This window comes from Hibiscus syriacus, unplaced genomic scaffold (assembly GCF_006381635.1).
Source record: "Hibiscus syriacus cultivar Baekdansim isolate YM2019G1 unplaced genomic scaffold, ASM638163v2 tig00110691_pilon, whole genome shotgun sequence".
Classification (NCBI taxonomy): Eukaryota; Viridiplantae; Streptophyta; class Magnoliopsida; order Malvales; family Malvaceae; genus Hibiscus; species Hibiscus syriacus.
In genome coordinates, this window is record NW_024062826.1 from 556,129 (window position 1) to 572,602 (window position 16,474).

The 16,474-nt window shown below is 34.1% G+C and overlaps 2 protein-coding genes across 2 annotated transcripts; both read right to left on the reverse strand.

Moving 5' to 3' along the window:
- Positions 1-11,365: 11,365 nt before the first annotated feature.
- LOC120138415 (expansin-A23-like) lies at positions 11,366-12,253 on the reverse strand. Its single transcript, XM_039153883.1, has 2 exons — positions 12,088-12,253; positions 11,366-11,988 (listed from the first exon to the last, which is right to left on the reverse strand). The coding sequence occupies exons 1-2, from the start codon at positions 12,251-12,253 to the stop codon at positions 11,366-11,368; spliced, it is 789 nt and encodes a 262-aa protein (XP_039009814.1).
- Positions 12,254-14,058: 1,805 nt separating this feature from the next.
- On the reverse strand, positions 14,059-16,256 carry LOC120138417 (biotin carboxyl carrier protein of acetyl-CoA carboxylase 2, chloroplastic-like). The gene is made up of 7 exons (XM_039153885.1): positions 15,779-16,256; positions 15,395-15,448; positions 15,157-15,308; positions 14,714-15,044; positions 14,555-14,626; positions 14,379-14,444; positions 14,059-14,162 (listed from the first exon to the last, which is right to left on the reverse strand). Exons 1-7 carry the CDS (start codon positions 15,950-15,952, stop codon positions 14,139-14,141), a joined length of 873 nt encoding a protein of 290 aa, XP_039009816.1. The 5' UTR covers positions 15,953-16,256; the 3' UTR covers positions 14,059-14,138.
- Positions 16,257-16,474: the final 218 nt, after the last annotated feature.

A 16,474-nucleotide genomic window follows, 5' to 3' on the forward strand; every position in this document is an offset into this window, starting at 1 on the left:
ATCGAGGTTAAAATTTTGTCACTTCGGGTGTTATCAGAAATTAAGCTGGACAAAGCAGAATAGGTACAAGCTAGGTATAACCAACACAATTTAAATGAGGAGAAAAGATTAAAAACCATCTGTCATGAACAAATGTACTAGAAATGTATGATGAGGGAACATAATAAGATGGTTCACCCATGAGAGTTTCAACGAGATCTGGTACTTAAAGAGATTTTGCCAATTCAGAAAGACTTCCTAGGTGAAAAAATGGATGCAATATTAAGAGGGACCCTATGTTGAAAAGAGGGCCTTTTCCAAATGAGCTTTGATCCTCACCAATATGGATTGATCAAAGTTAACTAACCCTGTGAATTCTTACGCTGTCAAGGAGTACTTTGCCTGAAGGAAGAAAAATGAAAAATGAAAAATGAAAAATGAGAAATGAGAAATGAGAAATGAGAAATGAGAAATGAGAAATGAGAAATGAGAAATGAGAAATGAGAAATGAGAAATGAGAAATGAGAAATGAGAAATGAGAAATGAAAAATGAAAATGGAAAATGGAAAATGGAAAATGAAAAATGAAAAATGAAAAATGAAAAAAATGAAAAAAAGGGAAAAAAGAGAAAAAAAGAAAAAAGAAAGAAAAAAGAAAAAGAAAAAACAAAATGGGAGTTCAAGATGAGAACCCGTAAAGGGTGTCTTGAAACCAAATGAGGTCTCAAGTTAAAAACCAGCAAAGGGCGGCTTAAGAATCGTTCAGATTCAGAATTCGTACATGGTGGAGGTTCTGAATTAAGTTTTGAAGACTTGAACAGTGACATCAAATGGTGGTCAGGGTTAGGACTAAGAATCGAAAAGGCTTGAATAACTAGGAAAGAAATGAAGAACACATGAGATTCAAATACTCATTTATGACATCCAACATTCGAGGAATTTGGTAGTACAGGGGGAGCTTCACACCTTTGTACATTGTCATAATTCTCAAGATCCCTTTAATAGAAGCTACACTTGAGTCGTTCTGTGGCGTGCCAATTCAAAAGTATTCATACTATTGATATCTGAGGACGCCTACATTATTTTTTTCCAGCTAAAAATTTGCCATGTATTTACCCAAAAACTCTTTACAATTATATAAATAAAAAGAGTTATTTTTCTTGTTAAAACCATGTTGCAAGCATCCTAATTTGAAAATAAAAACATGTAGATTAACTTGGGAAACATGAGATCATTGTATATTATTATACAAAATGTTTTGGAAAACTGCAAGTATTTCTGAAATTGAAAATGGCTTTAGCATGAGGCTTACATGATGATGGGCTAAAGAAAGTTAAAGCCTTAGGATACACGTAAAAACTCAGTAAGGCGGATAATCCTAGAGGTTTGTCGTTGATCAAGTAGATTGTCGTGAGTAGTGCCTGGGTTCAAGAGTAAAGAGAATCAAAGTCATGTTCAACAAAAGAGTGTCCGACCAGAGTTGTTAGTCAAGGTGAACTGTTGTTGATTTTCGTGTCCAAGATTAGACTAAATTATAAGGCGGTCGACAAAAGAGAATTCTCATTTGAAAATAAAATACCCCAAAAAATTGCACTATTGCATACATTTTAGGCATAAATAGGATCATGACATTCATAAAATGCATGATAATGATAAATGCAATTGAGTACTTGCAGGTTCTCCAAAAGGAAATGATAAAGATATAGAGACCCAATAAAAGTAACCAGTTCAGATTTCCATGTTTGGTGGCGGCGAGACAAGCTCCCACAAGAGAAATCACTTTCCAAAGATTACCCTTCTAAGATTTTCACGTATGATGTTTTCAAATTCTCAAATCACATACTAACAATGGTTAATGTTTAATTTTCAGATTTGATATTCTTGAAGACAAGTGAAGCAAATTGAACTCAATTTAATCTTCCTTGAAGAATAGTGGAATAAATCAACGTCCCCATATCTAATTTTCCTTGAAGAAAAAGTGGAACAGATCCCCTCTCTTTTCAAATTTGATCTTCCCTGTGTAGCATTGGAACAAGTCTGCCTCGATTCAATTTTCCCTGAAGAACAGTGGAATGAGTCAACATTTCTAGATCTAATTTTCCCTCAAGAAGTAGCGAAACAAATCACTCTTTTTTCCAAATTTGATTTTCCCTGAGGAATAGTGAAACAAATCTGCCTTGATTCAATCTTCCCTGAAGAACTGTGGAATGAATCAACATTTCCATATTTGATTTTCCCTCAAGAAGCAGCGGAACATATCCCTCTCTCTTTCCATATTTGATCTTCCCTGAGTAGTAGTGGAACAAGTCTGCTTCGGTTCAATCTTCCCTGAAGAATAGTGTAATGAATCAACATTTCCATATCTGATTTTCCCTAAAAAAGCATGGGAACATATCCCTCTCTTTCCAGATTTGTTCTTCCCTGGGTAGCAGTGGAACTAGTCTACCTCGATTCAATATTCCCTGAATAACAGTGGAATGAATCAACATTTCTCGATCTGATCTACATTGAAGAAACAGTAGAGCAAATCCCTTATCAGATTTCAAAGCATGGATTCGACCAGAAGAAAACTCATTATCTCTTCGTCTTTGCCCTATTCTTGTTTACACAAGAATGGGTAAAGAGTGGTAGCTGTCGATACCGGTTTTTATCCCGCTATTATTATTATTATTATTATTATTAATTTATGTAGGCCAATTAAAAAACTAAAATTGGGCCCCAAATTACAGTAAACCCAATCGGCCTAACTACCAAAACCCGGAGCCCAAAAAAATCAGCCCGGCTACCCAAACCCTAAAAACCCACTATTATAAACTTTGACTAACCTTAAAATTAGGGTTAGTCACCCGCTACTGCCACCACCACCAATAGCCTTCTGTCGCTACCCATCTCCACCAATCATATATATCGCCTTATTGCACAAATCCCCAGTCATCGACGCTGCCACCAACCATGCACCAAGCCCCCTGCCACAACAAGACCCAAATTAGTAAAGCAAACGAACACTCCACTTAACATCACAATCATTGTATTTTGTAATCATTTGATTTTATCAGACAGAAAAATAGGAAAATATGTAATATTCGGGGTTATAAAACCTTGAACCATTGTAAAGAGGGGGTCTCCTCTTTTTTTTTCAGTTTGACGAAAGAAAAAAAATCAGAAACATTGGAAGGTTTTTTTTAGTTTCAAAACAAAGAAAATAGAAAATAAATAAAAAACCCAAGCTTTCAAAGCTTTGCATAAAACCGAAACCAAAGAGAAAGAGTATATCCGTACCTTAGTTAAGGGAGTTGAACCGGGGGAGGGTCATTTCGTCTTCGTCGGAGATAGTCGGAGTATGAGAAAGTTGAACAGTTGGGGGGTTCTTGTGGGTTGTTTAGGGTCCTTTTAGGTAGTTTAAGTCCTAGATCTAGGTTTAGGAGAGTAAGGAGAGTGTTTTAGGTTTATTTTGGGTTCATTTCGGAGCTTCAGCCACCCTGTGTGGCGGCCGAACGACGACGGGCAGTGGGCCGGCCAAGGGAAAATGAGAAAAAAAGGAGAGAGGGTTGAATTTTTTTTTAAAAAAAATTGGTTTAAAATGAAAAAAAGAGGAAATTTGTATTTATAGAAAAAGTTAGGGGAAATCACGATTAGGTCCTCTAACTTTCACCTATTTTTTGTAAAATAGTCACATGTAGGTGTTGGTTCTATAATTTACCCATTTTCGGCATGTTATATATATTTTTTGTATAATTGTTGTTTAGTCCTTAACTTTAGTGTGTTTTTGCATGTTAGTCACCTGTAGGGTTATTCGTGTATTAATCCCTTTATGTTTAGTGTTTTTTTACAGTTTAGTCATATGTAGTGATGATTTAATTTTTTAAAATACTTCTGGAATGATTAGGTAATTTACCCTTTTTTATTCGAATGCATGTTTTAGACTAAAAAAGGAATAATTAGGAAATGGTCCCTATAGTTTCTGGATGCTTATATTTTGAACTATAATATATTTTTTATTTAATTTAATTTGGCCATGCAATTTTAGTTTATTTTAATTTAGTCCACATGTTTAATTTATTTTTATTCTTTGTAATTTTAGCACCCGATATTAAAAATGCTCATTTTAGTAGCTTTTTTACTTTATTTTGTTTTAATTTTGACATGATGGTTTGATTGTTTATATTTTAGTCCTATTTTCATTTTATTTATTTTTATTTTTGATGTTGGTTGCATGTTATTTCATTTTAGTCATTAATTAATTTCGCATGACACCTTCATAGGCATTTCTTGACTCGAATCGAAATAAATTGACTACATGTAATATTCGTTCATTTTAATATTATCGTAAAGTGACTGTCTTAACGTATAATAAAGTTACTTTCGATAATTTTAAAATGAAAGTGTCGAGACGTTTATCTGCCCGGTGACAGAAAAAACAAATAGTACACCTAAGTGTAGCTGTCTCGAAAAAGTAAGTGTTTTTCTTCCTTGAATTAGATGAAACACCATTTTGAGGAGTTGCCACCAATCATTTATTAAGGTGTGATTGGTCACCAAATATTATATTATTCTAATAAAATTCCTGAGAATAATATTAAAATAATACAACAAAGGGTCTACTTACTAGATAATGAGTTAGGGAGTCGGTTACGTACGGGGAAGGATTAGTAGCCCCATAACGCCCAAAAATTGGTACCGGTGTTTATTAATTAATTTGTCTTTGCAGTAAAATTTAAAAATTTATATTTAATTTTATAAAAACTAAATCACTCCTTAATATATTAATTATTATTAACGATCCTATATTTATTTAAAATATTAAAATATTAAAAATTAAATATTAAATTACAATGTAATTAAATTAATAGTTATAATCTAATATATCATAAAATATATGTATTAATCATGTTATTTAACCTTAATTACCAATTAGAATTAAAAAGCGTAATTAAAACTTAAGGGACTAAACATGTTTTTTACCCTAAGATATATATAAGTATATGGCAGTGACCAAAATATACTAAAATAAAATGTAAAAACCAAATTAAAATATTAAAAACTTGATTTCGGGACCAAAATGGAATTTTACAAAACTTGAGGTACTGCGAATGTAATTTTCCCATGCGAAAATTATATAGACACCCCTCCCCCAAAATGACACAGTATGGGGGGTATTTAAACCCAAATCCAGTCCAAAGAGGGCCATTTCCCTCATTTCTCTCACCGGAGGGAATCCGACCATCGACTGGCCACCGCCAGCCACCGTGCTCCGGCATTGATCCCTGCCGCTGACCACCACTCACGGTGGCCGAAAAATGTCAAATTACACCAAAATGTATCTCGATTTTCACTAAACTTAGAACTGGCCCCCTCTTTTCCTAATACCCAACCAAACGTCGTAGATCTAACCGTTTACCTTCGGCGTTTCGTCTTCTCTGGTGGCACGTGGAGGCGCATAGATGCTCCGATGACTTTGGGTAATCTTTTTTTCCTCTTCATTTCATATTACTTGATGTGTATATTGTATCTCTCTCTGTCTTTTGCTATTGTCTTTTTTTCTCGTTGTCCCTCCTTTTTATTTTTGCTTGCAGGTTTGGCCTTTCATAGACCTCAGAGACTTGGCCAAAATGATGTGATTTTGGTGAGTCACCGAACCTACGGTGGTGACTCACCATAGAGCAGTGAGTTGTGCGGCTCTGTTTCACCTTCTGGACCCTTCTACTGAGACGGTAGCAGCGTGGCATCGGGAGGTTGGAACAGCTGGAGGCGGCGACCGGAATAGGCCCTAGGGTTATAATGAAACCCTAGGGCTTCTGCTGGATGAATCTAGGCCCTTGATCTGTATCTTGATCGGACGGCTGAGAGTTGTTGGCGGCGCTGGAAAAGCAAGGGAAAACCCTAGCTGCATTATGGCCAATTTGGGTCTACTGGGTTATTGGGCTTCGGTTAATCTGGGTCTAGGCTTGCTTAGTAATTGGGCCTTCGGGTCTTGTGATAATTTAATAATAATATTATATAATAATAATAATAATAATATATTATATTATTAAATAATAAAAACAACACTCGGACGAAAACAACTGTCGATAGAAAGTCTATCTCATTTAGTGACACAAATTAAATTTAATTCATTTTAAAATTTGGGGATTGAGAAAATACTATGTTCTTTTAATTAAGTTCACTGAGAAAAGATTGTTAGATTGGGGTCTCATCTCGATGTATTTAAATAATTGAACATTCTTATTCTCATTAAATGTTGGTAAAATAAATAATTAATTGTGCTTGCATGATGTATGCTTTTAATTTGTTTTATTTTTTCCTTGTGTTTTTCAATGGGATTTCAAAATAATAACATTCAAAATAATATTTAATTTCGGGATGAAATAGTAATATCTTCTCGTTTCGATTGGAGTAATAAATGACTGCTTTAAGACATGACAATACATTTATTCTCAATTGGAAATAATTAGATATTATCGTTTTCTGTCAGATTAATATTTAATTTTAGAAGGGAATAGTAATATTTCTTTATTTTGATTGGAGTAAGGAATGATTGCTTTAAGGCATGAGAGGTCGTTTATTCTCGATGGAAGATAATTAAATATTTCATTTTTCCCTTCTAAAATTCAAAGAGTGTTTTATTGTCATCTTAAGTTTATTTTTTTGTGCATTTAAATTTTGAATTAATAATGAACTTTATAATGAAATTTTTAATATTTATTTATCTTGATTGAAGTAAAAATCGACTGCTTTAACGTATGAGAGGTTGATTCTTCTCTATATGAAATAATTAAATATTGTTGTGTTTCGTCCTAAAATTCAAAGATTATTATTTGTATGCGATCTTAAATTAAATTAAATTAAATTTGAACTCTTAAATTTCATTGCAAAGACAATTAATTAATCGACTAGGTACCGATTTAGGGTGATGTGGGGGTGCTAATCCTTCCTCATGCGTAACCGACTTTCGAATTCAAATTTTGGTAACGTATACCGCAAATTTGTTGTTTTAATTAAAATGAATGTTTTTTTTAAATGACAAATACTTTTTGGGTGCACAAGCACACCCTAATCAAAGGTTAGTGGCGAATCTTCGAACAACGTTATATCATTAACGGGTCAATAGATTATTCGAAGCGAGACCCTTTTCCTTCCGAAAAAAACCGTTTGGACACTAAAAATCCGTATAAATAGTAAACTCGCTGGTGGTAACAATTATAAAGCTTGAGAAGTATAGAATGTAGGAAATGCAGAACGACCCGAACCCGACGGGGAAACCCGAAACCCGACTAAGTTCGGGTCGGGTCGGGTATCGGGTTTTTTTCGGGTTCGGTTTCGGTATCGGGGCAGGATACCCTGCCCCGACCCGACCCGATCCGATTATATATATATATATATATATATATATATTTTATTATTTTATATTTTTAATATTTAAGTGATTTAACCTAGTTTTCTTAGTTCTCTCCCTATCCTCACTTCACTCTCGTATCTGCAGCTGCTCTCTTCGTTCTCCAGAATCCAGATCCAATTTTCTCACCATCAACAAATCTTCCTTTCATCATTCATTTTCATTTACGAACTACGGTTAAATTGCACCCGGTAACGTCAGTCGTCAGGTTCGTTCTTCCTTTATGTGTTTACTTTTCTATACATTCGATTCTGCTATTTGATTTTCAGTTTTGTTACTTTCGATAGGGTTGTGTATTTCTATCCTTACCTTCTCAGTTTCCTTTAATTTTTGGTTCTGAATCTAGTAGTCATGGTTGATTTTTTGATTAATTATATTTTGAGGGGCTTTTGAATCGGATTTAATCTCTGGGACTTTGAAAATATGCTTGTCGTAAAAGTAATGGATAATTTCTCCTTTTGAAAGTTTAAACTTCTCTACTTCATGGAAACAACTAAAACCCACCCCTTGCCCAGAATTTAGGATTATAGAACAACACTGCTTTTCATTGGTCGGTTAATTTGAGCTAAAGCAAGATTTATTATATGATACTGGGTTTTGTATTTATTTCTCGTATTTAGGTTTTCATTTTGTTAAGGTTATGCAATTGTTTTAAGATTTTCAAATTGTCATGCTTCTGGTCTGCTTCCTGTCTCAACCTGTAGCATTGCCTATTATACCTTTTCTCCTTGCTGTATTGATCTTTTGCTTCTAACACTGATCACTTTATTTTGTTCTTATGAGCATGGTTGGTATGAAGATTTATTTACTGGCTTGGAGTCTTAGGCAGTTTAGTTGTGAATGTTGGATTCTGGTTTGAATTCACACCCAGTCTGAATGGGTAATTGGAAGTTAGAACACTGTTCTCAATAAAAAATATTTATGATCACTAATTACAAACTATACAGTGAATCAATGAGTATCAGATGAGTAGCAAGAACTACCCCCACCCTTTTTTAGGGTGGGGGATATAATTAGTAAATAATGATGTCCCCTTCCTCCTTTCATGTCTAGTTACATCCTTTGTATTATGAATTTAGTAAGCATCCTGCAGAGTGAGTTACGTTACCTAAAGGTGAATAAGGAACCTACTATGGTGGATCTGTGGATGTTTGTAGCTATAAACATGCTTAGTGGAGTTGATGGACTTCTACCTTTGCATACATTTATTTATTTATTTATTTTGATATATTATGTAATAAAGGAACTAGTTTTTTATTGTCTGTTGAACTTAAGGGAGACATTAGACTGGAAAAGCTCATATACCTCCTCCCTAAATGTATAAAAGTGATTAGTGGACCTTGTAAAGCCCGCCATAGTGCTACCACTTGGGTCTAATGAGTTATTAACTCGATATATTATACAGTAAAGTTAAGAATTTGTGTAATTCTTTTACGTGCTTCAGAATAGCAAAAGATATTTTGGCAATTCCTGTTTCCGCTGTTGTCTCAGAATCCGCATTCAGCACTAGTGGAAGATTAATAAGTCCACATCGAAGTCGACTTCATCCAAAAACTTTGGAGGCTTTAATGTGTGCGCAAAGTTGGTTGTTGAATGAGATTTAAGGTAAGTCGGTAACACTATATTCTATATTAACTTATATGCCATTTCTTTTTTGAATAATATTTGTGTTAAAGATAATTTATGTTATTTTGTTTATAGAAAATTGTTCAGAAGAGACCGAGGCATATTGTCGCTTTGTTGAATATGATTATGACGTGGATGAGGTAAATAATATTTATAAAAACATTACTATTTTGGTAACATGATTTTATAATTATGAAAGTAAAATTTGGTTGATTTATTGTCGCTCTGTTATGTAGTCTTTCCATTGCTAAATAAATAATAAACTTTTTTAGAACCTTCTTGGACTATTGTGTTTCTTTTCTTGAAGTCGATTACTCTTATAAATTCCTAGGGAACATGCTCCAGTATAGAATATTAGAGAGAGTAAATAGTCGACTATTTGTTTCTTGTGGTTGCACACTTTATGTTCAAGTCTTTTTGGTGTCATTACTTTCTCCATCTTTTCCTATTATTATACATTTATTATGATTTTTCTGTTTTTATGTTGGATGTAAAAACTATTTCTAATGGATGTGCATGAGAATGACATTGTAGCAATCATATACGTTACATCTATAATCCTTTATTACTTGATAACTTGTGTCATTTGGTTGTTTAGGTACCTTTTACCGTTGTTGCTTCAGTATGATTCAACTGCAGAGGAATGAGGAATCTGATATAGCAAAGTCCCATGGTGTTGGTGCTAGCATTCAAAAGAAGACTGGGAATGATGTTTGGAACTGTTGGAAATTGTGATGTTTGGAACTGTTGGTTGAGGAATCTCTATATTTCTTTGTCAACATTACTAATTTGACGTGAGTGATTGCTAATATGATTTGATGTGGTCTTTTAATCTTATTGAATTTAATAGCTAGTCGTCTAATCTCTGTAAAATTACACAATGTAGCATACTGGGAACTTTAAAATGGACTTTTAATTCACAATTACTTCAACAGGTTTGATTATGGATTATCTAACACCAACATCAAACCACTTTTGAAATTTGAATAACCATTCTTAAACAATAACATAAATTATGCCAATTTTTGTAAATGATTGGCATACAGTATTCGGGTCGGGGTCGGGTTCGGGTATGAGTATAACTTTCGGGTCGGGTTCGGGGACGGGGCAAAAAAAATCCCCGACGGGGCACCCCGATAAAAACCTCGTCGGGAATCGGGTCGGGGTCGGGGACAGAGATTCATTTCGGGTTCGGGGACGGGGCAAGCAAAATCCGCCCCGAACCCGCCCCGTTGCCATTCCTAATAGAATGAAGTACAATAATCATTTCGAGTATCCAATCGGTGCTTTTTCGTGTTGTAGAAGTGTTAATATTGTAAATCAAGGGCTTTAAATCGAAGTCCCAATAGGAAGGAAAGGTAATCAAATTGACAAGAGACATCTCACGAATCACAGATTTATATTATGCTTATTGATGCGAGTTGAATTTGTACAATTTAGAGGTTATTGAAAAATTATAAGTAGGTTTCACTTAAAATTTTCATAATCCGGGATGATAAAATATTACTTGAAATATTTAATCAATGAATTTATAAATTTTCATTGGATTATTCGTTTTAATAAATTATCAAATAAACCCTTATTTCCGTATCATTTTCTCATAAGGATGATAAAACACTGATAGGTTTTTGTTAACTCAAACTCGAAAATATGGCCAACATGATTAGTAAATTTGAATTTCAAAAATATCTTTAAATAGTTATAAAGATTATATTGCTTAGACTTTAAAAGTTGGTAAATCTATCAAGTTGCTTCAGTGTTAAAATATAATATTATTATTTATAGATGTCTTAAGTTCGAACAACTATCTTTACAAGATGTGTGCATATTATCAGTAGGTTAAAAAATTACAAGAAAATCAATATTTTATATTTGAATATATTGCTTTCTATTAAGTAAAATATATTTTTTAAAATTTAATTTTAAGTGGGAAAAAAATAACGGGAAAAACTGAATAGAACTCAAACACTTATTTAAATGTTAATAGTAAAGCAATCCAACTTATTGATAACATCTCAATTAACAATGACTAAACCCTACCAATAGGGTTAATTTAAGTGGTAAGCAAGTTTAATTCGTTTAAGCAATGTCTCAAGTTCAAGTCATTATGTATACAGAAAATCCCTGCTGAGAGACTCACCCACCAAAATCAGGTGTACGACGCAGGTCAGTCCGGATTAGTCGAGGCAAAACCCCTTGAAACTGGGATGACAAAAAAATGATTAAACCCTAAAACTTTGCTTTGATCATTATTTAATCTCCTGTCTATTTTTTTTATTAATCTGAGTAAATACAATATAATATTTGTTTAAAGATAATTCTCAACTCTAAAATTATAAAGAAATCACTTAATAAACATATTTTTGTCCTAGAAGTTTTTTTTGCCATCGAATATTTGATAAAACTGCCAATTTTCCGGTGCAACGTCATCGAATTCGATCATTTTTCCGTCACTGGTAGTTACCTGAAACGACAAGCTTTGCCCTACTAAATTTTTGTCAGTCAGCCAATTCACACCCCAATTTCGTTTCATAGGCAACCACGACCCGACCCTCGAACCCTTGATTTTCACATCCTTGATATCACCAGCACCACCAACATTGTACAACACAATTAGTGTCCACCAAGGGTTTCCCTTAATCTGAAACAAAACCCCACCTTTCTTGGAGCACAAGACACGGCGATACTTGACGGGGATGATCCCGGCTCTGTATTGCGCCAGTTTCGTGAACATCGCCATTGATAGATCAAAGTGTTTTAATGGCGGGTTACACCAATTTCCGTCCGGTTTCGAGTAATTCGGAGGGCAAAAGTTCGTTGCGGTCACTATGATGGAGCCGGCATTTGGATAACACCATTGAGGGTTATTGTAACACTTGATCTCGAAACATGCTCCACAGGTGAGGCCATTGTTGAATAATGCTGTGCTCAGGGCTGCCGTCTCAAGTCCATACCCTTGCTGGAATAGATCACCAAATCCACAGGCTCCCTCTGCAAAATTCAAAATGGATGTTATGCATCATCGAAAACAAGGTAATAAAGTTCAGAATTCGAATTTCAACATCTACGACGAATAATATATGTACTTACGCATGGTTTCACCACCACTCATATCACCGTAGAATGTTGCATGGGCATCGTACCAGTTTGAGTCAACCATTCGAGTGCCTATAAACCTTTGCCTCTTGGCCGTCAAAGATGAAACCAAATGAACAGTGATCATGACAAATGAAAATAAAAGCTTTAAGGTAGCCATTGCTGAAATAAAAATTGAAATTCTGAAGTTCGTTATGCTAAAATAAATATGAAAGACTGAGTCCATGAACTGTTATATAAATACATGCCAAGTAGGGTTATAAAGACAATTTATTAATTATGGGACTTTATTTTTTTACCCATTTAAGAGAAGCGATAATTAGGGAAGAAATCAGATGTTGTTTTATAATTTTGGAAAAAAAATACAGCAAAATATTTTTTCCCATTTATTATATCCTGGTTACGTTATACACTAATTATGTGGGGGAAGGGATTAACTCAATGTAAAAAAAACTGAAAAAAGCTAGTATTAATTATTTAATTTAGGATTTTAACTGAATATTTATAATAATATTTAGAAACTTATCTTGTTTAATATGCAAATTATCTTAACTCACTCCTCTAAAAAAAAAATTAAATTCAAGTCAAATTATAAAATAGAACTCGAACAAGTTAAATAACTCGAAATTTTTAGTAATTAGTAGATTGATTTTCAAGTTTGAGTCAAATCCTTCGACTCGACTAAAAAAATTCAAATAAAGTGTTATTCTCCCTTGAGGTCTTGGGTTTGAATTGTTGTGTCTACAGGATGTGTGTGCATTATCAATGGTTAACAAATACTATGAACAAATATTAGCGGACTATTAAAAAAAAGAAAAAAAAAAAAGAAAAGACATCATTTGAAGCTACCTATGGGCTTAAATCATAACATGTGCTTGATTAAATTTCTTTGCTATTCGGAATTAGTGATTTAAATTAAGATGGTGATTACGTTGCGTTTATCGTAATAGCAGATATAATAGATACTATTACAGTGATTACGAGTATTGGAATCATAACCGTTATATAGAGGGCATTGTTGTAATCGTGGATCACTATTTAAATTTCTACTAGAACTAGAAAGAGTGATCATGGATATACTTTTATTAATCACTTACGATAAGTTCATCAAGAGGTTGAAGGTTATCTTGAAAGTAAACAATGAGAGCCATGCTAATGAAACTAATCTACATCGTCATATTAAGGAGTTTGAAGGGAAAGACGTAGTTCTTGTTAAAGGTTATTTATCACTTATTATTATTGTTTTCTTTGAATTAATAAAAAAATAGACCAATTATCGGTTGGTCTAATGGGATGAGACGTTAGATTCTTAAGTAAGATCAAGGATTTAAACATTGAGGTTTACGAATGGAGCAAATTGGGTTGGGAGTGTCGCCCTTGCCTTGTAGTATTCGATTTATATTAGTCGATCAATAGATCAGATACCAATGATTAATTTAAAAATAAAAAAAAAAGAAAAAGTAGAGGGTTTTCTTACCCAAGTTTTTCTTGACTTCCATCTTCTTTTCAGTACTTTCTTATTGCTGATTTTATTCTTAACAACATCACATCAGTAGTTTCTTCAATTTCCTCTATTATTGTTTCTGTACATTCTTTTTTCTCTGATGTAATCTGATTTTCCTTTTACTTGTTTTCAAGTTGATGACAGAGTTGTTTCACTATTATTAATATCGATGGATGGAAGACGGTCGTCTCTTTTAAAAATTTAAATATTTATTTAAAATCATTCTTAATCACTAACAACATATATCTTAAATACGGGGCTGGTCTAAAATTTTTAGATTTGACAAATACAATACTATAACATGATGTCTTGGTTTCTAATTTGAGGGGAAATGAATAAATATAAAATAAAAGGTCCAAAACTATGGCAAATTAAACCCCAAGAACAAGTCATCTATCCTGTTGTTTGTAATTTAAACAAGCACCATTATTATTCTTTTCATGTTAATTTAAAACATTACACAATAAATCAAAACATTGGGTCTCACACCTCACAAAACTCCCACCAGAAGGAATTGGAGCCCTTCCTCCGGCCAACTTGTTCAAGGCACAATCAAAAACAGAGGCTGCAAATCACAAATTACAATGCTTTCAAACAAATTTGCCACCCAAAATAGATTCTTAAAACAATGTTGATTCCAATGGGGATCATCAATCTGTTTAACTCTAATTTGGTTGATCTGATTCGGTTTAATTGGTTTTCATAGCAACTGAATAGAATATCGTAGAGGTCTATTATATGTTATATAGTTTAAAATAGAGAGTAAGAGATAAGAGGTTACCATGTCTACACTAACTGGTTTTCCATCCTCTACCAATATCTCCGTTACGGTTCCGGATTGATCAGCCTGAGAAACCGCAAATCAAGAACGTTACGAGAAAAAGAAAAGAGAAATGACGATGAACTAATCAATTCGAGAGTGAGCAAAGCTAAGGAACTACGACGACGTGAGCTTACTTCGATTTCGTTCATCAATTTCATTGCCTCGATGATGCAGACAACTTGACCTTTCTGCACTTTATCTCCCACCTGAAAGACCATCGATGGAATATTACAAACCTTTTTACATTAGCCAAAAAATTGAAGATGGCCTTACGGAAATCTGCAGGCACTTGCCTTTACAAATGGTGGTTCACCCGGTGCAGGACTCCTATAAAAGGTTCCAGCCATGGGGCATCTGAGGGGTGGATGAGAAGAATTCCTCCTTTTAGCGGGGGGAGGTGACGAAGGTGCTGCTGCTGGAGGGGCTGGGCTAGCAGGAGCAGGAGCAGGAGCTGCCACTGGGGCTGCCGGAGGTGGAGTTTGAAACATCGCTTGAGGCATGTATTGTGGCATGACGATTGGAGCTGCTGATTCCGGTGGCTGCAAAGCTTCCTTCTTTCTTATTACGAGCTCACAATCCAATTGCTTCAGTTGCAACTCTATAAAATCTCGTGAATCAACAAGTCTGCTCATCAAATGTAAAATCAACATCAATTATGAAACAAATTCTTCTCGTCAAACAAACATTTGCACAAATCTACTGGCAGGCATATACGAAAATGCTTCAATCAACTTACTTAACAAGGTCCGATACTTGTTCCATGAATGCCGAGATTGCTGCAGCATCCGGAATAGCAGTCTCTGCTGGTTTCATATCATCTTCCTTAGGCAATGAAAATTTAGGTTTCGTGTCGATTGCTGCTACAGAATTCGACGATAACTCTGCAACCTTAATTTTAACAAAGTTGGTTTAATGGATGTCGATAAGATCTCATCTAAAGATAAAAAAATTCAACTTCAAAGTGAAAAACATACCTCGTTAAGCTGCGCATGGCTCGTGAAGACTGTAGTTTGCTTACGATTAAGCCACTGCAAATGACAACCAGATATCGAGAAAACCAATGAACGAAACATTATACATGAACAATTGTCACTACAAATCGCCATTAACGATCATAGCTATGCATATATGAATTTGTATTTGAGACACTTTAATTGCAAAGAAGAAAACAATGAATAACAGGTCAATATTTCAGTCAAAACACAAAAATAATCCTAGAAAATGGTCATTACAAGCAAGATTGAAAAAAAAACAGATCCCTAAGCATAACCAGTAACATATAATCAAAAACCCATAAACTCGAGGCCCATTCGCATTCAAACAAAAACAAATGAAACAGGAGTATGAAAGTAACAAACCTGAGATGCTGAAAATGCAGGTACCCGTATTGAAGATCCAAATGCCAAGCAAGATTTGGAGATAACGTTTGAAGTTTGAGGAAGAGGCAAAGAAACCCTTTGATTTTGGCTTTGGTGGTTTGTTCTCAAGAGAGAAGAGATCTTGGGGCAGGGAACAGAGACTGAAGAAACCATGTTAATTGAGTTTTAAAGCAAACCCAGAACTGGTTTTAGCTCTATTTATAGAAAAAAAACGCAATAAGGAAGACGATTAGATTTAAGAAATGGGAGAGAAATCTGAGGGAAACCCATAGAAAAACAGCCGAAAATAGGACCCAAGCAAGAACCTTTTTTATATAAAATGAAAAATGTGGGTTTAAATTAAAGATGGTGAGAAATAAGAGCAGAACTCGAGGGTTTTTAATTTAATTAAATAAAATAGGGTTCGATAACAACGAAGAAGATGGGTGGAAAAGGAAGAATCATGAAGTGTGATGGTTTTAACTAACCTCAACTACATTCCCCATCTCTACCACGCCGTCTGTCACTTGTCTACTCTCTCCTACTTTTCCTTTAAATCTAAGAAAAAAAATTAGCACGAATAAATTTATTTCAATAATTAAAATAATCGTTGTTCGAGTAGAAAGATCATCGTTAAAAGAATTTTTTCTTCTGAAATTACGTACTTATATTTAGTTTACAAACATTTCCTCTAAG